This window comes from Cervus elaphus, chromosome 5, assembly GCF_910594005.1.
Source record: "Cervus elaphus chromosome 5, mCerEla1.1, whole genome shotgun sequence".
NCBI lineage: Eukaryota > Metazoa > Chordata > Mammalia > Artiodactyla > Cervidae > Cervus > Cervus elaphus.
In genome coordinates, this window is record NC_057819.1 from 28,108,278 (window position 1) to 28,131,303 (window position 23,026).

A 23,026-nucleotide genomic window follows, 5' to 3' on the forward strand; every position below is an offset into this window, starting at 1 on the left:
AACTGTGACAGCAGCCAGATTTGACCTATGGTCCGCTATCTGCCAACTTTTGGTCCACACTATGCTTTATCATTGTCCTGTTATTATGTCATTACAGCAAGCCATAAGAAGCAGTAGGTCAAACCCCTTTCTTATTGTTGTTCTTCAACAGGGCCTCAGTTCTTCTTCCTCCTTTGGTCGTGCATGTACATTTTAGGCTTTGCTTGCCTAGTTCCATGTAAAGCCTCCATAATAAATAGTGACAACTGTTAGCAGGTACCTCCATGGGGCAGGCACAGCAATGTCACTGTCCAACAACTCTCCTCCTGCCTTCTCAGCTGAAAGAACACTGTGTACGTTCAGGTAGAGGCTGGCCATACATTTGCGGCAGCCCCCTTCCCAGGTTCAGTGGACAGATGTTGGATTCTTCATCAATTCATTCAATTAACTGAATGAATATTTGCTGAACACCCATTCTGAGCTGCACATCAGTAATTAAAGTGAAGCATTCGTGCTGGCAGGGAAGACAGAAAATAGACAGGTAGGCAGATAGAATGACAGATTAAAAGGTAACAAGCATTGTGGAAAAATGAAAACGAATCAGGTAAGGGGGATTAGCAGTGCCTGTGGGGTGGCACTTTTAAATAAAGCAGCATCTTAGTTTCTCAGGCCTGCTGTAACAAAGCCCCATGGATTGTGAGCTAAAGCAACAGAAACCTACTGTCTCCCAGTTCTGGATGGTGCAAATCCAAAACCAAGGTGTGGCTGGGAGGGGTTCCTTCTGAGGGCTATGAGGGAAGGGCCTGTCTTAGCCTTCCTCCTGGACTTGTGGACCCTCTGTCACCTGTGTCTCTTGTCATCTTACCTCTGTCTATATCTTTGTGCCCAAATCCCACTCCCTCCCTTTTTTTTTTTTCTTCAAACTGAGGACACTAGTGATACTACTTCAGGGGTCACCCTAAGGTGAATTCCTTATAACTTGAATACCTCTATAAACACCCTTCCTTCAAGTAAGGTCACATTCTGCTACTGGGGGTTATGACTTCAACACATGAATTTTGGGAGGACACAATTCAATCCAGTCTCCATCCACAGGGCTGTGTGACAAGGGAGCTTTGTCACTAAAAATATCTAAAACTTAATTCCTAATATATGGAGCCAAAAGCAGCTGGCTTTTCTAGCCCTCTGAGGCCCCAAATCTGTGGAATCCCTTTTCCCTTCTAGCACCTGAATTTATCCACTATTGGAGCATCTTGCTGACCTAAACTACTAGCTGTTTATATACACCATTGTTTTCTTTTCAACCAGGTCCAGTAGAGCTGCTGAGACACTAGACACATGGCCAGCTTGCAACTTGTTTAAGGACAAAGTTAACTAAATCAATTTTTTCCACTTCTTGCCATGTAACAAGAAAACCATTCCACAGATTAAATCAATGTGTGCTTCCATAATGGACGAGTATAAAGAAAGTATTTTCTGATTCCCCATGTGCCTACAGCATTGGTGGCTGAGATGCTGGGCCTTTCTTAAGATTACTTGGTTTTCCATTACACTGAGGAGCATGCCAGGATCCTCAGCCAGATGGGCAAGCAGTAAGGAGCAGCAGAAAATCTGCTCATGTTGGAGCCCAAGTGATCTGGGTGCCTCCACTTCTTACTGGGCCATGGGGACAAGCCACTCTGAACTCATGAGATAAAAGGAAGGACACACAAACTGCTGTGAAGACAAAATGTGCTGTAACTCATGTGCTCCATGATACTTTTATATGATTAGTTCACTTTCTTCCTGTTAGAACCTAGTTTCCACTTAGTAGCTGTGTCATTTTAAGACACCAAGAAATCAGGGCTTTCCTTGTGGTCCAGTGGTTATGAATCTGCCTGCTAACACAGGGGACATGGGTTCGATGCCTGGTCAGGGAAGATCCCACATGCCACAGAACAACTAAGTCCATGTGCCACAATTACTGAAGCCTGAGCACCTAGAGACCATGCTCTGCAACAAGAACCCACCGCAATGAGAAGCCCACACACCCCAATTAGAGAGTAGCCTCCGCTTCCACAACTAGAGAAAGCCTGTATGCAACAACAGAGACCCAACCCAGCCTATAAAACAAACAAACAAACAAAAAACAGTATCAAGTTACCAACACAATGACAGTATAAAGATGGAGACCTGTAGAGGATGTTGTTGACGGAGGTCTGAGTGAACTTGTCTCAAGAGCAAATAGCAACAGTAGTGTGTGTTTATTTTTTTATGTTAGAATAACAGATTTTATAAAAACTTCTCCCCTGTCAGACTTTTTCTTATCTGAGGCCTGCCATACTTGATAGCTGTTGTACAAAGCTCTGCCATTTACTAGCTATGTGATTTGGGGCAAATTCCTTAAAATTTCCAAACTCTAGTTCCCTTAACTGTAGGGGGAATGATATTATGCTCTTCATAGGGTTATGGATAGAAATAATCTAATGCGTTAAAGGACTTCACAGACCGGCTATCTCATATTAAGCTATCTATAAGTGAAGTGAAGTGACGTGAAAGTTGCTCAGTTGTGTCCGACTCTTTGTGACCCCATGGACTATACAGTCCATGGAATTCTCCAGGCCAGAATACTGGAGTGGGTAGCCTATCCCTTCTCCAGCAGATCTTCCCGACCCAGGAATCAAACCAGAGTCTCCTGCATTGCAGGCGGATTCTTTACCAACTGAGTATTGAGGGAAGCCCCTATAAATGAAGATGAGTTACAAAAATAAAAAAGAAAGAAAGAAAGAAAAAAGAACCACTACCTTATTGTTATTAGCATTTGCTTGGAGCTGCAGATTTTCTAGTTTCCCAGAAATCCTTGGTCTTCTAATTCCTTAAAACAACGTTATTGAGATACAATTTATATACAACAAACTGGATCCAGCTAAAGTGTCCAGTTCAATGAGTTTAACAAATGAAGACAGTCCTGGAGCCACCATCAAAACCAAGACACGGGTCATTCCTAGGGATTCCCTTGTGGTCCTGTCTGCAGCCTGCTGCTGTCCCACCTGGGCCACAGGTGACCACCTAACTCTCTCTTTTATATGTTATGCTTTCTAGAATTTTATAGGTGGGAGTGATATAATATGGATTGTACTCCTTTGTGTCTGAATTCGTTTAACCACTTAGACTTACAGGGCTAAACTACAATGTGTTTATCTACCCACATGTTGTGAATTATTATACATGTGTTTAGGTATCTGTGTTTCTTCCAGTTTTAGGCCATTATGATGCTGAGCATTTGGGTATACATTTTTGCATGGACAGGTTTTCAATTCTTCTGGTTAGTTACCTAGGAGTGGAACTGATGGGTCACATAGCAACTGTATGTTTAGCATATGGAAGACATGTCAAACTGTTCTCCAAAGCGGCTGTTCAGTTCAGTTCAGTCACTCAGTCGTATCCGACTCTCTGTGACCCCGTGGACTGCAGCATGCCAGGCTTCTCTGTCCATTACCAACTCCCAGAGCTTACTCAACTCATGTCCATAGATTCAGTGATGCCATCCAACCATCTCATCCTCTGTTGTCCCCTTCTCCTCCCGCCTTCAATCTTCCCAACATCAGGGTCTTTTCCACTGAGTCAGTTCTTCACATTAGGTGGCCAAAGTACTGGAGATTCAGCTTCAACATCAGTTCTTCCAATGAATATTCAGGACTGATTCCCTTTAGGATGGACTGGTTTGATCTCTTTGCAGTTCAACAGCCTCTCAAGTCTTCTCCAACACCACAGTTCAAAAGCATCAATTCTTTGGTGCTCAGCTTTCTTTATAGTCCAACTCTCACATCCATACATGAATACTGGAAAAACCATAGCTTTGACTAGGTGGACCTTTGTTGGCAAAGTAATGTCTCTGCTTTTTGATATGCTGTCTAGGTTGGTCATAGCTTTTCTTCCAAGGAGGAAGCATCTTTTAACTGCATGACTGCAGTCACCTCTGCAGTGATTTTGGAGCCCAAGAAAATAAAGTCTCTCACTGTTCCACTGTTTCCCCATCTATTTGCTATGAAGTGATGGGACTAGATGCCATGATCTTAGTTTTCTGAAGGGTGAGTTTTAAGTCAACTTTTTCACTCTTCTCTTTCACTTTCATCAGAGGTTCTTTAGTTCTTTGCTTTCTGCCATAAGGGTGATATCATCTGCATATCTGAGGTTATTGATATTTCTCCTAACAATCTTGATTCCAGCTTGTGCTTCATCCAGCCCAGCATTTCTCATAATGTACTCTGCATATAAGTTAAATAAGTAGGGTGACAGTATACAGCTTTGACATATTCCTTTCCTGATTTGGAGCCAGTCTGTTGTTCCATATCCAGTTCTAACTGTTGCTTCTTGACCTGCATACAAATTTCTTGGAAGGCAGGTCAGGTGATCTGGTATCCCCATCTCTTTAAGAATTTTCCACAGTTTGTTGTGATCCACACAGCCAAAGGCTTTGGCATAGTCAATAAAGCAGAAGTAGATGTTTTTCTGGAACTCTCTTGCTTTTTTGATGATCCAACAGATGTGGGCAATTTGATTTCTGATTCCTCTGCCTTTTCTAAATCCAGTTAGAACATCTGGAAGTTCATGGTTCATGTACTGTTGAAGCCTGGTTTGGAGAATTTTGAGCATTGCTTTGCTAGTGTGTGAGGTGAGTGCAATTGTGCAATAGTTTGAGCATTCTTTGGCATTGCCTTTCTTTGGGATTGGAATGAAAACTAACCTTTTCCAGTCCTGTGGTCACTACTGAGTTTTCCAAATTTGCTGGCATATTGAGTCAGCACTCTAACAGCATCATTTTTTAGGATTTGAAATAGCTCAACTGGAATTCCATTAGCTCCACTAGCTTTGATCGTAGTGATGCTTCCTAAGGCCCACTTGACTTCACATTCCAGGATGTCTGGCTCTAGGCGAGTGATCACATCATCTTGGTTATCTGGGTTATGAAGATCTTTCTTGTATAGTTCTACTGTGTATTCTTGCCACCTCTTCTTAATATCTTCTGCTTCTGTTAGATCCGTACCATTTCTGTCCTTTATTGTGCCCATCTTTGCATGAAATGTTCCCCTGGTAACTCTAATTTTCTTGAGATCTCTAGTCTTTCCCATTCTATTGCTTTCCTCTATTTCTTTGCATTGATCACTGAGAAAGGCTTTCTTATCTCTCCTTGCTATACTTTGGAACTCAGAATTCAAATGGGTATATCTTTCCTTTTCTCCTTTGCCTTTTGCGTCTCTTCTCAGCTATTTGTAAGGCCTCCTCAGACAACCATTTTGCCTTTTTGCATTTCTTTTTCTTGGGGATGGTCTCGATCACTGCCTCCTGTACAATGTCATGAACCTCTGTCCATAGTTCTTCAGGTACTCTATCATGTCTAATCCCTTGAATCTATTTGTCACTTCCACTGTATAATAGTAAGGGATTTTACTTAGGTCATACCTGAATGGTCTAGTGGTTTTCCCTACTTAATTCAATTTAAGTCTGAATTTGACAGTAAGGAGTTCACCCCGATCTTGTTTGTGCTGACTGTATAGAGCTTCTCCATCTTTGGCTGCAAAGAATATAATCAATCTGCTTTTGGTATTGACCATCTGGTGATGTCCATGTGTAGAGTCTTCTGTTGTGTTGTTGGAAGAGGGTGCTTGCTATGACCAGTGAGTTGTCTTGGCAAAACTCTATTAGCCTTTGACCTGCTTAGTTTTGTACTCCAAGGCCAAATTTGCTTGTTACTCCAGATGTCTCTTGACTTCCTCCTTTTGCATTCCAGTCCCCTATAATGAAAAGGACATCTTTTTTGGGTGTTAGTTCTAGAAGGTCTTGTAGGTCTTCATAGAACCGTTCAACCTCAGCTTTTTCAGCATTACTGGTCAGGGCATAGACTTGGATTACTGATATAGAATGGTTTGCCTTGGAAACAAACAGATTTCTGTATTTTTTTGAGATTGCATCCAAGTTCTGCATTTCAGACTCTTTTTGTTGACTGTGATGGCTACTCCATTTCTTCTAAGGAATTCTTGCCCACAGTAGTAGATAAAATGGTCAAAATTCACCCATTCCAGTCTAGTTTGCTGATTCCTAAAATGTCCATGTTCACTATTGTCATCTCCTCTTTGACCACTTCCAATTTTCCTTGATTCATGGACCTAACATTCCAGGTTCCTATGCAACACTGCTCTTTACAGCATCAGACTTTACCTCCATCACCAGTCACATCCACAATTGGATGTTGCTTTTGCTTTGGCTCTGTCTCTTCATTCTTTCTGGAGTTAGTTCTCCACTGATCTCCAGTAGCATATTGGGCACCTACCAACCCGGGGAGTGCATCTTTCCATTTCCTATTGAACGGTTGTTGCTGAATGATAAGATGCCGGGATTCTCGGCCTCCAGAGGAGAAGAATTCAAGCCGGGGCCGCAGACAAGGCTGGATTGCTCAGAGCTTTTGTTTAATAAAGTTTTATTAAAGACTAAAGGAGATAGAGAAAGCTTCTGACATAGGCATCAGAAGGGGCAGAGAGAGTACCCCCCTGCTAGCCTTCAGCTGGATGTTATATAGTCACTGCTGCTGCTAAGTCACTTCAGTTGTGTCCGACTCTGTGCAACTCCATTGACAGCAGCCCACCAGGCTCCCCCGTCCCTGGAATTCTCCAGGCAAGAACACTGGAGTGAGTTTCCATTTCCCTCTCCAAGGCATGAAAGTGTAAAGTGAAAGTGAAGTCACTCAGTTGTGTTCGACTCTTAGCGACCCCATGGACCGCAGCCCACCAGGCCCCTCCGACAATGGGATTTTCCAGGCAAGAGTACTGGAGTGGGGTGCCCTTGCCTTCTCCGTATATAGTCACTAGCAGTCTGTTAATGAAAAGAAAGGAATGTCTTAAAACTCAAAATGGCACCAGGTCCCTCATCCATAAGTTGCATTTTGTGATAATCTTGGCACCAGATGATTCATCCCAGGCCATAAAACGATTGACTTGAATCTTGTAGAAGGGCAGATTACCATACAAATAGTTTCATTTACATGGATTAGGGGAACAATATCTGAGTATAACATACAGGTTTGTCAAGTAGGTTCTGAGCCATTTGGCAGAACTGACTTGAAGACAGAGTCTGGGGTAAATGCACAGCACATTAACATAGCTTAAGACAAACATTTCCATAAGAAAAATGTATTGGTTAACTCAAGGTCTGAGAATAGTTAGCTTCAGATGAAACCAGGTGTCATTATGGCAACACAGTATTTTAAGAGAAACCTCCTTTTAAATTTGTATAGAGAAGGAAAAAATATCACTAGTTTGTTTCCTCCTGCCTCTTAAGAGAGATAAAAATGTCTGACACTTGCAGCCTACTTCCTCCATTTGGAGACTCCTGGCCTTCCTGCCTGTCACCCTCTCCCTATTTTTTTGCCTTTTCATAACGTTCATGGGGTCCTCAAGGCAAGAATACTGAAGTGGTTTGCCATTTCCTTCTCCAGTGAATCACGTTCTGTCAGAACTCTCCACCATCACCCATCCGTCTTGGGTGGCCCTACATGGCATGGCTCATAGCTTTTTTGAGTTAGACAAGGCTGTGGTCCATGCGATCCAATTGGTTAGTTTTCTGTGACTGTGGCTTTCATTCTGTCTGCCCTCTGATGGAGAAGGATAAGAGGCTTATGGAAGCTTCCTGATGCGAGACACTGACTGAGGGGGAAACTGGGTCTTGTTCTGATGGGCGCGGCCATGCTCAGTAAATCTTTTTCTGTTGATGGGCGGAGCTGTATTCCCTCCCTGTTGTATGACCTGAGGCCAAACTACGTGGAGGTAATGAAGATAATGGCAACCTCCTTCAAGGTGGCTGTACTATTCTATAATGCCCCCAGCAACCTATGAATGTTCCAGTCTCTCCAATTCTCAAAAACGAGCATTATCTTTTCTATCTTAGCCATGCTACCAGCAATGAAGTTCTACTTCCTGGTTTTGACTTGCATTTCCCTAATGACTGATGATGTTGAGCATCTTTACATGGGCTCGGTTTAATTGCCAAGTCATGTCCGACTGTGATCCCATGGACTGTAGCTTGCCAGGCTCCTCTGTCCAGGGTATTTCCAAAGCAAGAATACTGGTGTGGGTTGCCATTTCCTTCTCGAGGGGATCTTCCCAAACCAGAGATAGAACCCAGGTCTCTTGCATTGGGGTTTTCCTGGTGGCTCAGAAGGTAAAGATTCTGCCTACAATGTGAGAGACCCAAGGTCAACTCCTGGGTGGGGAAGATCCCCTGAAGAAGGTAATGGCTACCTACTCCAGTATTGTTGCCTGGAGAAGTCCATGAACGAAGTGACTGGCATGGGGTTGCAAAGAGTCGGACATGACTGAGTGACTAACACTTTTCACTTTCTTTCTTTACTGACTGAGCCATCAGGGAAGCCCTTGCATGGGTTTACTGGCTACTTGTATGTATTCCTTTGTGAAGCATCTGGCAAATTATTTTGCATATTTTATCTTCTTACTATATAACTTATGAATTTTAAGGGTTCTTTGTATTCTGGATACAAGTTTTTTGTCAGATACACACATTGTTAATTAACACTAGTCTATGGTTTTAGTGTTATTGTAATTTAGTGTTAGTGTAATTAACACTAGTCTATTTGCCTTTTTATGTTCTTAATGGTGTTTCCAAGAAAGTCTTAAAGTTTTAGTATGTCCAATTTAGTTTTTCTTTCATGATTCATGCATTTTGTTCTATTTTTGTTTAGCCAAAGGTCATAAACATTTGCTTTTGTTTTCTTCCAGATATTGAAAAGTTCTAGCTTTTGCATTTTAATTTTGTGTTACATTTTGAGTTATTTCTGGATGTGATGTGAAGTAAGGGAAGGGTTTTTTCCACACAAATATCGAGTTGTTACACCACCCTTCATTTAAAGGAATATCTTTCCCACATTTATTTTGGTTCTCATGTCAAAAATTAATTAACAGTATTTGTGTAGGTCAATTCCTGAATTGTCTATCCTGTTTTATTGATTTATATCCACCCTCATGCCAACATTTTATTAGTATTTTTCTATAGTACACTTTGAAATTAGGTAGTGTAGGACGTTTAACTTTATTCTCTTTAAAAAATTTCTTTGGTTATTCTAGGTCCTTTGTATTTCTGTATAAATTCTCAATTAACTTGTCAATTTCTACAGAAATGCCTCTGAACTTAAAGATTAGCCTGGGGAGAATTACTCTCCTACTATATTGAGTTTTTCCATCCTTGATCACGGTGTATTTCTCCACTTATAATGTGTTTATTATGTGTTTTCTGTGTTCCTGAATGTCTTTCAGCAATGTTTTATACTTTCATTGTATAGATCTTACTCAATTCATTAAATATGCCTAAATATTTCATATTTTGTATCACTGCAAATAGGATGGTATTTCATTTACAAACCACTCGCTGCTTGTACAAATCAATTTTTGTATATTGATCTAGTATCCTGCAACCTTGCCAATTCTCCCTTTTAAAAGTTCCAGTTGATTACTTGTAGGTAAGAACTTTTGAAGAAAAAACATTCCATCACTGAAGAGACTGTTTTCCTGATCCTAAAAGGAATATATATTCTTTTGAAGAGATTTTGGAAAGAAAAGTACCAAAAAAGAGAAAAGAGAAGCAAACACCAATTCTCCCAATATGTAGGTTAACTACTACTAATCTTTTGATAAATCTCCTTAAAGTTTTGAGTGAGATTCATTTCAGTTGTTTGAAATTCATTTATTTTATATAGCTGAGCTTACTCCATATATTGACAATTATTTATCATGCTTTTTTCATAACATCACAACATTTTCCATGTTATCAAACTTTCTGTTTGTGAAACTTTAATGTCTATAAATAACAACTTTTCTATTATCCATTTTTAATATTGCAAATTTTACACTATTGTAAGTAATGCTTCAGTGATCATCTACAGACATACATTCCTTAGGGTGTTAATAACAGTAACATTATTATTATTATTAATAGCTAAACACATACAGTACTTCCTATGTGCCAGGCACTGTTTCAAGTACTTTACACATTATTTCACTTAATCCACACAACTACCTTCAGAGGTAGATACCAGCAGTATCTCCACTACACAGTTCAGGAAAATTGAGCCATGGGTTATTGGAAATTCTAAGAGGCACAGCTGAGGGGCTCTTCTTTTACACCCACAGAGAACCACTGCTTGTAATGAAAACCATTTTTGGTAGAACTACATTAAACACATGAATGGTGTGTAATCACTGAGGAGTTACTCAGCCATAACTTAGGCACCAGGAGGTTCTCAAAATGTGAGGGCTGGGCCAACTTGCTTCTCCTCAACTGCACCAGGAGGAATGAGCTGTGACCTCTCACTCCTGCAAGTCTCAGGTCTCTCAAGTCTAAGGAGCATTTCTAGATTTGTCCTGGGAGAGAAAGCAAGGACATCATCCTGTTGTTCTCAATAGTATATCATTCAGCAATCATTGAGCATCTAACATATATACCAATACGTATTATTTGCTAGAAAATGGCAAATGATGGTCAGTCCCTTCTCCCACCCCTGCCCCCTACACACACACAAGAGCCAGAATGAAACAGAGAATTAAAACAGGTTCTCTTTCTAAATCTTTTTTGGGTCATGGACTAAACAGAAAATATGAAGACTAGGATCCTCTCCCTGAAGGGAAAGCCTCTGTATAAAACAGATTGCTTTTGCACACAAGATTAAAAGTTGTTTACTAATCCTCATAAATATATCCAAACACCCACTGTGGGTGAGTGATTCCTTGGGTGATAAGTTCTAATGTGGGTAAAAGGGAAGACATGTGTAACTGGAAGGGAAATGAGAACTCAGACAGTTCTTGCCAGCAATTGAGTCGGTTTAAAGTAAATGAGAGACACTTGAGTGGGACAATAAAGTAATATTAATAATCACAGCTAATGTAATGAAACACTTCATACATGTCAGGCATATTCTGCACTGTTTGTATGTTACTCATTTACTACTCACCACAATCCCATGAGGTAAGTGATGTCATCTCTAATCTGCAGAGGAGGACATCTGTAATTCACACACAGAGAGGCCAGGCAGCATGCCCAAGGTCACACAGCAAGTGATGGACAGAGATGGGATTTCAACTTGGAAGTCCAGCTCAAATATACACTCTTGACCACTGTTTTCTTCACAAAGATATGAGACTACTTTGGAAGGAGGGTTGCCTTGAGCAACACTGTTTACTTTAGGAGCATACTTGTGCTAGGTATTGCCCAGGCACCCACTCCTGCTCAAATGGAGACCCTCTCTAGTGTGCCCAAGTTTGCCACTCTTTTAGGTCCCAACATCCAGAGAAGCATTGTGTTTAAGCTCCCTGGAGCCTTTGGCAGCTTGTCCCAAGAAGCATAATTCTAAGGCTCCACACACACTTAGAAGTGATGGGAAAGTTTGCTAGCAGGAGGTTCTCAAGCTTCACTAATAGTGGAATAGAGAAACCAATATACTTTTTTAATATTTAAAAGTGTCTTCAAATTGTTACAGTGACACCAGCTAGACTGTAAAACTTATTCATAATTCCATTATCAATTTTGTTCATTTATCCATATATACGTTTTCAGTTCTTGCCCACAAGCAAATATATCTAACCTGGGTACTACTGGTAGTAAACGAGTTCTTCCTTCACCACTTTTCATTATAAGATCTTCCCTGCTGCTAGCCAAAGTATGGTTTATATCAGATGCATAAAACTAAATGAACTACAAAGTGTCCCAGGAGAGAGGGATGATCAAGTGAAAAATGGGATATTAATTCACTGGAATATCATTTTCTATTGTTTGTTACCACAACTATATCCATTTTTTATTCTCCTCAGCAACAGCTCTCATTTGTCTTTTAGAGGTAGTGCTCTCATTTGTTTTGAAGGAAACAAAGCTGGATTGCTTATCAACAACTCACCTACCTAATGGTTCCTTCTCAGATTTTAGCATTTAAGGCTTGTCCATGAATGCTCCCAGACCAATCACTTTTGTAGGAATTTGGGGAAAGAAGACAATTTGACATACTAAGGTGAAAATTTTGTGTTTTTCCCCCTCCAGGGCCAATTCTCTAGTGCACAAAAGTGTAGGAACAAGACTGAAAGCAACTTCTCTCCTAAAGAAGCTCTCAAGTGCTAAATAAAGTTATTGCTCTTTGGGAAGTAGTCTGTCTTTATGACATTAATATGCATTTTCCCTAATAAGATTTGTCTGGTATCTAATAACATTAGGGGTATTAACAAGTGTTGTCCCACACTGATTACATGTTAGGAACTGCTCTCCGGTGTGAGCTATTTGATATACTATAAGTGGAGAGTTCTGGCTGAAGATGATTCCACACTGATTACATTTATAGGTCTCATCTCCAACATGAACCCTCTGATGCTTAATAAGGTCATTCTTTCTAATGAAGGCTTTCCCACACTGACAACACTCATACGGTTTCTCTCCAGTATGAATTCTTTGGTGTACAATGAGGGCAGAACTCTGGCTAAAGGATTTTCCACAGTCATGGCATTCATATGGTTTCTCCCCAGTATGGGTTCTCTGATGTGAGAAAAGGTGAGAGCTTCGACTGAAGCATTTTCCACAGTCTTTACACTCAAACGGTTTCAGCCCAGTGTGAGTTCTGTGGTGGACAACAAGGTGAGATCTCTGGCTGTAAGACTTCCCACATTCACTGCATTCATAGGGCCTCACTCTAACATGAGTTCTCTGATGCAGAATGAGATGTGTGCTCTGTCTGAAAGATTTCCCACATTCAGGACATTCATAAGGTTTCTCTCCAGTGTGAGTTCTCTGGTGCCTAATAAGCCTAGAGCTGTGAACGAAAGACTTTCCACATTGATTACACGTGTACAGTTTGTCTCCTGTATGAGTTCTCTGATGGGTAACAAGGTGAGAGAACCAGCTGAAGGATTTCCCACATTCTTTACACTCATAGGGTTCTTCACCGGTATGAGTCTTTTGATGTCCAATGAGGTGAGAACTTCGGCTGAAAGATTTTCCACATTCCTTACATTCATAAGGTTTTTCTCCAGTATGAATAAGTCGGTGCCTGGTAAGATTAGAACGCCAACTGAAGAATTTTCCACATTCCTTACATTCGTAGGGTTTTTCTCTATGAGTACCTTTTGATATACCAAGGGATGCACCATGAGTAAGAGAACTGTTATCAGGGCATCTGTATGATTTATCTCCTGCTTGAGTTCTTGCAAATTGAATAAGGTGGATGTTTTGACAGAAAGTTTGACTGGATTCATTACTGTTGCTTGCACAGCTTTCCTGATGACCACTGAAAACCAAACTGTGTTTCAAATTTTTAGGATTTGAGTCATGTTTATAGAAATACTCTTGCAGTACTAGTTGAGCAGGCAGAAGACAGTTTCCCCTGTACTTCCTATTTTCATATACCCTCTCCTGAGGAAGTACTTTCTTTTGGGTGAATGCCACTTGCCTCAGATGTCTCTCCTGGCTGTCCTGGGGCCTGTCCAACTGACCACCACATGTCCAGACTTCTTCCAGTGACAAATACCAGAGATCACTCTTTGCCATTCTTTCCATTTTAACATCACAGGAGTATTTATCTTTAGAAATGCTCTTACTGAAAGTTGATTTAATTTCAACTGGAGTTTCCAAATCTGAAAAAAATGGAAAAGCCTATATAACTAAAAGAAGTATTAAGGTCAGAATGGTAGGATGTATGTAGAAAAAAGTATGTTAAGTCCTGTAGTGTTGCTTTCAAATACGGTTTTATAACTTTGATAGAGAAAAAGGGATAGAAGACTCATTGACAGGAAATGAGATGGGCTATAATATGCACATAAAAGGAGCAAAGAGAGTAAGAGAAGTCACAGGATTAGCTGTGACATGTGGGATCAAGATATTCAGTGCTGGAGTGTCAGTTTAGGAAATCCACAGAAGGGGCTGCACTGTCATTACCTAATCCAACTAATAATGATATAGGAACCTAATGTGTCTACTTGCTGCCAAGCCCTCCCCTGACGTGAATTCTTCACATTCCTAAACTATGAATGCAGCTCTATGTCAGGAAATGGTTCTTTTTTTTTTTTTTTTTTTTTAGGAAATGGTTCTTATCTATATCACCAAAGCAGTGCAGAATAATTACAGGTCTGACATGGCGAACCTCTCAGAAAGGCTGTGTGATAGGCTGGAAGAGCAACTGCATAGAAGTTACCCAGCTTCTAACCTAAGTTTTCCCACTACTAGTGGTGAATTTAGACAAGGTACTAAACTTTTCAAAAATCATATTGCTTATCTGTCATCTAAGGACCTATAAGATTATTCTGAGTATCATATAAGGTAGGAGTTCATCACCAAAGCAGTACAGTTTGTAATGCTCACTGTTGTCATCATTCCCACCTTCTGTTTTGATTCCTTTGTTCTGAGACATCAAGACTTTATTAAAATTGACAGGACTAACAAAGGATATTAACTCAGAACCTACCTAATTCACATTCTCCTGGACTTTTCACCCTTCTGCTTATACACATGCATACTACTACAAGCTACTTTCCCTGGTTCAGAGCCTGTATTTGTTTCTCAATGCCTTTTGGCTAAAATGCTTGTTTCTGAAATCTAGGAAAAATCCACAACTTACCCAACACCACCTCTTCCTATATAAGTGGGGCAATACCTATTCTTACCTGACATATGGGGTGAACTGTGTTCCCCAAAGAAGATCTGTTGAAGTCTTAACCCCCAACATTACAGGTTATGACCTTATTTGGAAACAGGATCATTGCAAATGTAAGTAGTTAAGATGAAGTATTACTGGAGTAGGATGACCCTAATCCCATCTGACTGGAGTCCTTAAAAGAAGAGGAGAAGAGACACAGAGACAGACACACAGGGGAGGTCACCATGTGAAGCCAGAGGTGATGTGTCTACAAGCCAAAGGGCCCCTGGGGCACCAAGTTAGGAGAGGAAGGAAGAATCCTCCTCTGAAGCCTCAGGGCACACAGCCCTGTCCACATCTTGACTTCAGAGATGAGAAAAATAAATGTGTTGATTTAAGCCACCTGGTCTGTGAAACTTTGTTTTGGTTGCCACAGGACACTAAGACACCTGGTAAACAATCCCTGTGCCAGGCTCCTAACTGCCTTTTTTGTACAACCCAGTCCCCATTCCCAGTCATAATTTTCAATCACAACTTTGTTAGTTATTTGTTTCTTCCCCACCCTGATTTCTTTTTTTTAAAAATTGTGATTAAAAAAATACATATAACATAAAATGTACCTATGGCTGATTCTTATTGATGTATTGCAGAAAACCACAAAACTCTGTAAAGCAATTATCCTTCAATTAAAAATTTTAAAAAATGCACCATCTTAACCATTTTTAAGTGCATGATCCAAGTATTAAGTATCTTCATATTGTGCAGCCATCGCCACCAGCCATTTTCATCTTGTAACATGGAAATGCTATACTGTTAAACAATAATGCTCCAATCTCCTCTCAACCCAGTGCTCAGCAATTACCAGTATATTCTGTGTCTTTATGATTTTGGCTACTTCAAGTACCTTATATATGTGGAATGATACACTATTTGTCCTTTTGTGACTTATTTATTTCACCCAGCAGACTGTCCTCAAAGTTCATCCACATTATAGCAAACTGCAGTTATTTACTTCTTTTTAAAGGCTAAACAACAGAGTTCATTGGGCTTCCCTGTGGCTCAGTGGTTAAGAATCCGCCTGCCAATGCAGGAAATCTGGGTTTGATCCCAGGTCAGGAAGATCAACCTGGAGAAGAAAATGGCAACTCACTCCAGTCTTCTTGCCTGGAAAATCCCATGGACAGAGGAGTCTGGCAGGCTACAGTCCGTTAGGTTGCAAAGAGTTGGACATGACTAGCAACTAAACAACAAACAGCAATAGAGTCCATTACACTTACAAATACCTCTACCTTGATGAGTTTTGATAGACACATGCCATCTTTTTCCTCTCTTCCACTCCATGCATCAAAATCCCATGGATAAGTTTTTCAGACTACAAATGCCAGCTGGAAAATTCTAAAATGAACACGTATGATGAGGGTTGGGGCTGGGTATGGAAGGACAAGTCTGAGTAAAGTGACAGAAAATACAAATGTATTAAAGTCCTAAAAATATTCCATGTATTCTGTAATATGGGAGATAACCCAGGTGAGTTATCTTAAAAATCTGTAGCACCCATTAATGAACTCATCTGAGTTTTTAAAGCCATCACTCATAATACTTTTCATTTTAATAATGAAGTTCCCATGGCTTGTAGATTCCCTCAAATTCCAGGTGATTAAGCACATATATGGAACTTTAGTGTTTCTTTGACAATAAATTTTCCACCAAAATGTAAATTGTTGGTTATATAGTTATTTTTGGATACTTGTCAACAGATAGACATCCAGGAAAGCTTGCTAAACTCAACACAGGAATGGAAAAAATACAGACAGGAAAAAATAGGGAAATCAAAGGAAACAGAGAACAGTTTTTCCTGCCATGTGGCTCCAAAGCAGCTGAGGGATCAAGTACTTTCCAACGTCTAAGAGACCTTCCCTGAGACAGGTATTTGATATAGTCACCTACGAGGCCCAGTATAAAAAAGGTCAGAAACAATTTATGACATTTAAGAGTAGAAACAGGATTTCCCTAGTGGCACAGTGGATAAGAATCCACCTGCCAGTGCAGGAGACATGGATCCAATTCTGGTCTGGGAGGATCCCAGATGCCACGGGCAACTAAGCCCATGCATCACAACTACTGAAGCCTATGTGCCCTGGAGACCATGCTCTACAACAAGAGAAGTCACTGTGGTGAGATGCCTGTGAACCACAACTAGAGAATAGCCCCCACTAGCTGCAACTAGTGCCAACACAGCAACAAAGACCTAGTAGAGCCAAAAATACATAAATAATTTTTTAAAAAGTATAAACAAAATGAGAGCTCAGAAAACCTTAAGGAACCTGTACTTAACAAGTCAAAATGTTTCACAAAGAACAGGAGGTGAAACTTCTAGGATGACTGAGACTCTGGTTACATCACACGGGAAGCCTGAAATGCAGGGAATGCCTGGTATGTGTGGATGTGTCAGAGGGAAACAGCTGTGGAGGGTTACAGTGTGCCTGGACTGCACTGGGCCTGGGGGGCCATGGTGCCCACAAGGCACAGGCAGGGGTCACAGGCAGGTGTCCTGGCTGCTCTGCCCCATGTGAAGTCGGCCATCGGCAGCATGATCCAGACCAGAACGGCTGGGCCGAGGAGAAAGATGTCAGGGCACTGAGCTTAGAAACAGAGGTCTGGGAAATGATCACTCAGTGGGAACAGAGGGGGAGGAAGATGGAGGACTGCCGTCTATTTCTTAGCCCAGCAGGCTGATCTGTTCTACACAGGGAAGTTGGGAAAAGGAATGATGCTAGGAATCCTCATAACGGTCTGCAAATTGGAGATGTTAAGATTAAAATGAATAGGAGTAAATTGAAAAAGAACATTAAATAAAGCTAGACGACAGTGAGAAAACAGGTGGTTTTGAGAGCAGCAATTCTGGGAAGGAAGAAGGGTTACGTCAACAAGGACTGGTGAGTTGTCTGTAGCAGTTTTTTACCCGGCAGAAAACAAACCCAGCGCAGGAGTGGGTGATGAGGTCCCAGAGCAGAGCTTACACAAAGCAGCAGAATGAAGGCTATGGGAAGGGAAACAGGACAGGGAAAGGACAGTCAAAGATGAGAAGTAATTCTATGATAAACAAGAGGGTGCAGATGCTAGAGCTAGTGGTAAGAATCAAGAAAGCACTATGAACAGGGCTGGAACCAAGTACATCCACAGAAAGAAAATTTTCATGAATGCAAATTGAAGTGTGACAAGATTGAAGAAGGCAGCTGAGCAATGGGGAAACAGAAAGTAAATAAACTCAGTCCTTGTCTTTGAAATGTGGAAAACTAGTGACCACTGTCACCAGTGATTCCTGCTCTGAGCAGTGGGTCTGGTCCTTACCTGGATGGGTCTCTTGGTGAATCTCTTTCTCCACCAGCCATGGCTCCTCCCCCTTCTCCAACCGCAGGATCACATCTGGTTTGGGAAGCTGATGCCCTGTTTACAGTGAAAGATAAAGTTACTGGGCAAGGGTTAGGAGTTCTGGACTAGACACAAAGAAACATCCCAGTTCAAGCCCAACTCCTGACCCTTCAACAGTCCTGTGGGGGCTCTGAAGAATAGACAAGGTAGGGCTACAGAGGCAGCAAAATATACACTTCTTAAAATATACAACATATAATTATATACAAAATATACAACTTCTTAAAATTCAACAAATCAAAACAATTCCCTACCCACCGCACAAAGAGAGGTCGGTCTCACCTAAAGACACCAGGTTTCTGTAGTTTTCCAGCATCACATCTTTGTACATGATCTGCTGAGCAGTGTCCAACAGTTTCCACTCTTCCCTGGTGAAGTTCACAAGTATGTCCTTGAAGGTCACCAGTGTCTACAACATGAAGCAAATTTGAGCCTGATGTATATCTGTGCTCCCCCACTTTCCCAAATATTAACAGGAAGATTAGGCAGATAGCCCTTGGGTAGGGAAGGAGTATAGAACAGAATTTATTCTAGGAGTGAGTGCTATTTATGTTGACTTCTGGTCAAGCCCTAAATGGAATGGTATTAAGTATGCACTGTCTAGAAACCAGCTTCATGTTACACTTTAGGTTAAGAAACTGTCAGAAACACTCTCATTTAAATCAAGTATGTTGTAAACAGCTAAAGCAAGGAGAATCAGTTAATCTACACTTAAGTGAAATAATTAGAACCTAATACAAGGCAGGAAAAGAAGGGAAAAACAGTCTTGAATTCAAGTACAACTTAACGCTTAAGACACCAATGTAGCCATGTTTCATTACCTCAAATAATTTCTAAAACATTTTTCTTAAACATTGGTAGGCATTAAAAAATGGAGAAGAGCTTATATTTTATAGTGATGAAATAATAGATATAGAAGCAAGGTTTTTATTAGCCACATCAAAAAGAACTGTAGATGACACATAGAAGGAAAAAAACCCATTTGAATGATTGAGTGTTTTTCATCAAAGATCTGTGAAGATAAAAATATAGTGGAATAGTGGGCTTTTTTAATGTTGAAAGAAATGAACTATCATGCAAGAATTTCAATACTAGGTGAAAATATCTTTCAGGAATGATGACAAATACCTTCTCAAATGAAATTAAACAAACAGGATTTGTTACCAGCAGACCAGCTCTAAAGGTATGCTAAAGGTAATTCTTCAGGCAAGGAAAATAATACAAGAGAGAAATTTTACATCTCAGGAATGACAGATAAGACAAAGAGCAAATATTTGGGGACTTCCCTGACGGTCCAGTGATTAAGACCCTGGGCTTACAATGCATGGGGTGTGGGTTCCATCCCTGGTTAGGGAACTAAGATCCCACATGCCATGTGGCGTGGCCAAATTAAAAAGAAAAAAAAAGTAAATATCTGGGTAAATACTGTAGACTACTTTTCTTAAATCCTTCAAAAATGTAGGACAGCCCAAAGCAAAGGCTATGTTCTCTCGTGGGGTTTTCAATACACATAAAGCATGAGGGGGTCATCTAGGGGAAAAGCTGAGAGAGGCTGAAGGAGGGTTCCCCATCCAGTCACTCTGTCTCCAGAGGACCCACCCTCCCCCGGGCTCTTCCTGTCTTTGTTTTAGTTACTCCTGGATAATTACACAACTTATCCCCAAGCTCCTCCAAACAGTCAGTCCCCAGGCAAAAACTAACAAGCCAGCCCCATACCCAAGACCACTAGGGACCAGAGAATCCCTCAAAAAGGCACCGGTATCCCCAGTTCTGTCATCATCTTTGAGGGAGAAAGCTTGCTATGTGCTCAGTTCCTCACTATGGACAAACAGCATCTCATCAGAATCCTTGATAATCCATACATTTCTGTTCAAGCTGTGTTTCTTTGATATGAAAGGAAATAAAACAACTATAAATAAAGCAAACAAAATAGTGCCAGTCTGCAGGGGAAAGTGTCTGACATATGGATCCCTTAAGAACCCTTAACCAAAAATGGATTCCCAGTTGGAAAACAAAAAAGAATGAAGGCAGCCCAACTTACGTGGGACCGGGCAGTTAGCAACTCAGCCTCCATGCCCTCCTTGTTCCTGACAGAACTTCCTGAGAAGCAGGAGATATCGAGCAAGTGAAGCTGTGGGAAAGGAAGAAACTTGAGGAGAGGTGCTGTGATCAGGGGCTTGTTAATCAAGAGCCTAGATTCCCTCAGACTAGCTGCATGTACCTACACACCACACAGCGGACGTCAGACTGTTCCAGAAATACATGTACAGTGACCGAAACCCCCAAGAGTAGGAAGAAAAGAGCTCCAAAGACTGCCTCCGCTCCACAATCTCTAGACTTCTGTGTTAAATTTTATTTGGAATTGAATGGTTCTAATACTATATTGAATCCAATCTCTTTAAAAAAAAAATCTCTTTTATCATTCAAGTATAGCTGATTTTCTATGTTGTGGGAGCTCCAGATGTACAGCAAAGTGACTTAGTTATACACACACACACATATTCTTTTCCAGATTTTTTTCCCTTATAGGTTAAAAGGAAATCACACCATAGTTGATTGAAATCATACGTCTATGTCTGGTTTATTTCACTCAGCATAATGTTTTTGTCAACTACAAATTGGCACTTGTCATCTACCTCTACAAGGATTAAGTCATATGCTGCTGCAGCTGCTAAACTTCAACACTCCCTGAAAGGAGTTCAGGGTGGAAAGCAGAAATGAGGTACTCTATGCTTGGTGGGGGCAAAAACTGACAGGAGACATCTTCAGTTAGCTATTTTTCAGGAACAGATTTAAGGAGCCCAATTCTTGTTTCTCTTCATATCTAGAAAGCACCGAAATCCTTCATGTTGATGATTGTTCCTTGTGACTAGCAAAAGCTTCACCGGACTAGCAGAAACCTTTGGGAAGATATGTACTTGATTGCATGCATTCCCCCTTCACCAAAATCACAAATATACTGACTTTCCCCTGTGCTTCTTTGGAACAGTTTCTCAGAGCGAGCTCAGATGCTGTCTCCCAGGCTCCAGTCCTTGTTTTGTCCCAAATAAAACTTAACTCACAACTTTCATGTTGTGCATTTTTTCAAGTTGACATTTTGGTTCATGCAAGTTGTAGCCTGAATCAGCGTTTCTCTCTTTTTAATGGCTAAATAATACTCCTCTGTATAGATCCACCACATTTTATTCATTCATCTGCTGATGATTATACCTAAGAGTGTAATTTCTGGCTCATATGATAACTTTATGTTTAGCTTTTGGAGGACCCACTGAACTGTTTTCCATAGTGACTACATCATTTTACTTTCATACAAGCAACATACAAGGTAGGCAACTTCCCCACATGCTTGCCAACACTTGTTATACAATCTTTTAAATTATATACCATCTTAGTAGACAGTTAACTTTAGTTGACACCCCTAATGTGACTAACACTCTTTTAGCTAGCATTCTGGATGGGCTTCCTTAGGTGGTGAAGGGGTGAAGAATTTGCCTGCCAATGCAGGAGACATAGGAGATATGGGTTTGATCCCTGGGTCAGAATATCCCCTGGAGTAGGAAATAGCAACCCACTCCAGTATTCTGGCCTGGAAAATTCCATGGGCAGAGGAGCCTGGCAGGCTACAGTCCATGGAGTTGCAAAGAGTACAACACAACTGAGCATACACACACATTCTGGATGACAACTTGTCTTCCCTTTTATTTCTTTTTTTTCTTTAACAGTATATTCTGTATGTGAAGTATAGATAGAACTTATATTTGTCACCTTCCCCATATACTTTGGGTGGGATCTATATAATTTTGATGTCAACCTTTTTGTCAACCCCTTGAGAAATGTCAACCTCTTCTTTGACATTCATACCAGATGTTAGATTATGTACAAATTTGATTGCTTTAAGTGCTCTAGTGTCAAGAGAAAACAAAAAATATAATGAGTCTGAAAAATAAAACTAGTTTAAACACATACACACTTCCAGTTAAACTATTTGATTAAAACAACAAAAAGAGAAAACAACTGAAGGAGCTAGAGATGCAGTTTTTTTTTAAAAAAGACCAACACAAACTTGTTCGATTTTAAACACTGAAAATACTAATATGACACGCAATTCTGAGAAAGATAAATGATAAAATAATTTCAATAAGTAAAAAGTTTTTAAATGAATATTTCAGAGTAAGAAATAGAAAACGGTCCAGCTCTTTTTGCTACGAAACTTATTAAAAGTAGACCTATTTTATCAATCCTTGCAGCATATAACTTTTACAGTATCCACGACTAGAATACAGTAATATATATATATATTTCAAATCCAATATAACCACGTTGGATTTCTTTTATGAACGTTAACACATTCACAGTTAAGAAATTTCCTCCTCTAACAAAAAAAGAGCATGATCAGATCACGTTTAGCAGACGCTGGAAAGGCTAGATGCAAAAATTTAAACCTCTGGCCTCAGTTGGGAAGAAAAAGGAAACAGGAACAGAAGAATCGTTATTTCTCATGTCTGAGACTATGCGGCTCGGACTCCCCAGAACCGTCCGGGGTCCAATCCCACCATCGTGACCGCGCGAATCCAAGAGGCTCCGGGGATAGCTCAGCCCAGGAAGACCATAGGGAAGAAGCATTGTTGGTGAAACGACCGTCCACCTCAGAGAAGAGGCGAGCAAACGGCGGTGCCCGGTCCGCTAGGAAGCAAACCATGTCCATCCCTCCCGTGCATACCTACGATCGGCACCTGCCGGCGCAAAAGAACCGTCACAAAGGCAGCGGCTCGGCGAGCTAGCCCACAGCCGGGCTCCCGCGCCTCGCGGGTCCACAGGGCAGGCGGCTGCAGAGCGGGCTCCGCCCGGCCTCCTGCTCCTGCCCCCGCAGCCCACGCCGTGCCCCAGCCCCTCGCGCACGCGCTCCACGTCCACTCACGACCAGCCGAGAAGCGTATTCGAACGCAAAACCCAGAGACGCTCCGC

General features: G+C 41.0%; 1 protein-coding gene across 2 annotated transcripts; it reads right to left on the minus strand.

The window, feature by feature from the left end:
- Positions 1-9,613: 9,613 nt before the first annotated feature.
- Positions 9,614-22,950, minus strand: ZNF10 (zinc finger protein 10). 2 transcript variants are annotated; one of them, XM_043902232.1, is made up of 5 exons: positions 22,782-22,950; positions 20,103-20,192; positions 18,344-18,470; positions 17,981-18,076; positions 9,614-13,631 (listed from the first exon to the last, which is right to left on the minus strand). In XM_043902232.1, exons 2-5 carry the CDS (start codon positions 20,133-20,135, stop codon positions 12,172-12,174), a joined length of 1,716 nt encoding a protein of 571 aa, XP_043758167.1. In that variant the 5' UTR covers positions 20,136-20,192; positions 22,782-22,950; the 3' UTR covers positions 9,614-12,171. The 2 variants fall into 2 exon arrangements, with proteins under 2 accessions (XP_043758167.1, XP_043758169.1); XM_043902234.1 differs by lacking the exon at positions 20,103-20,192 and having other exon boundaries at positions 9,615-13,631.
- Positions 22,951-23,026: the final 76 nt, after the last annotated feature.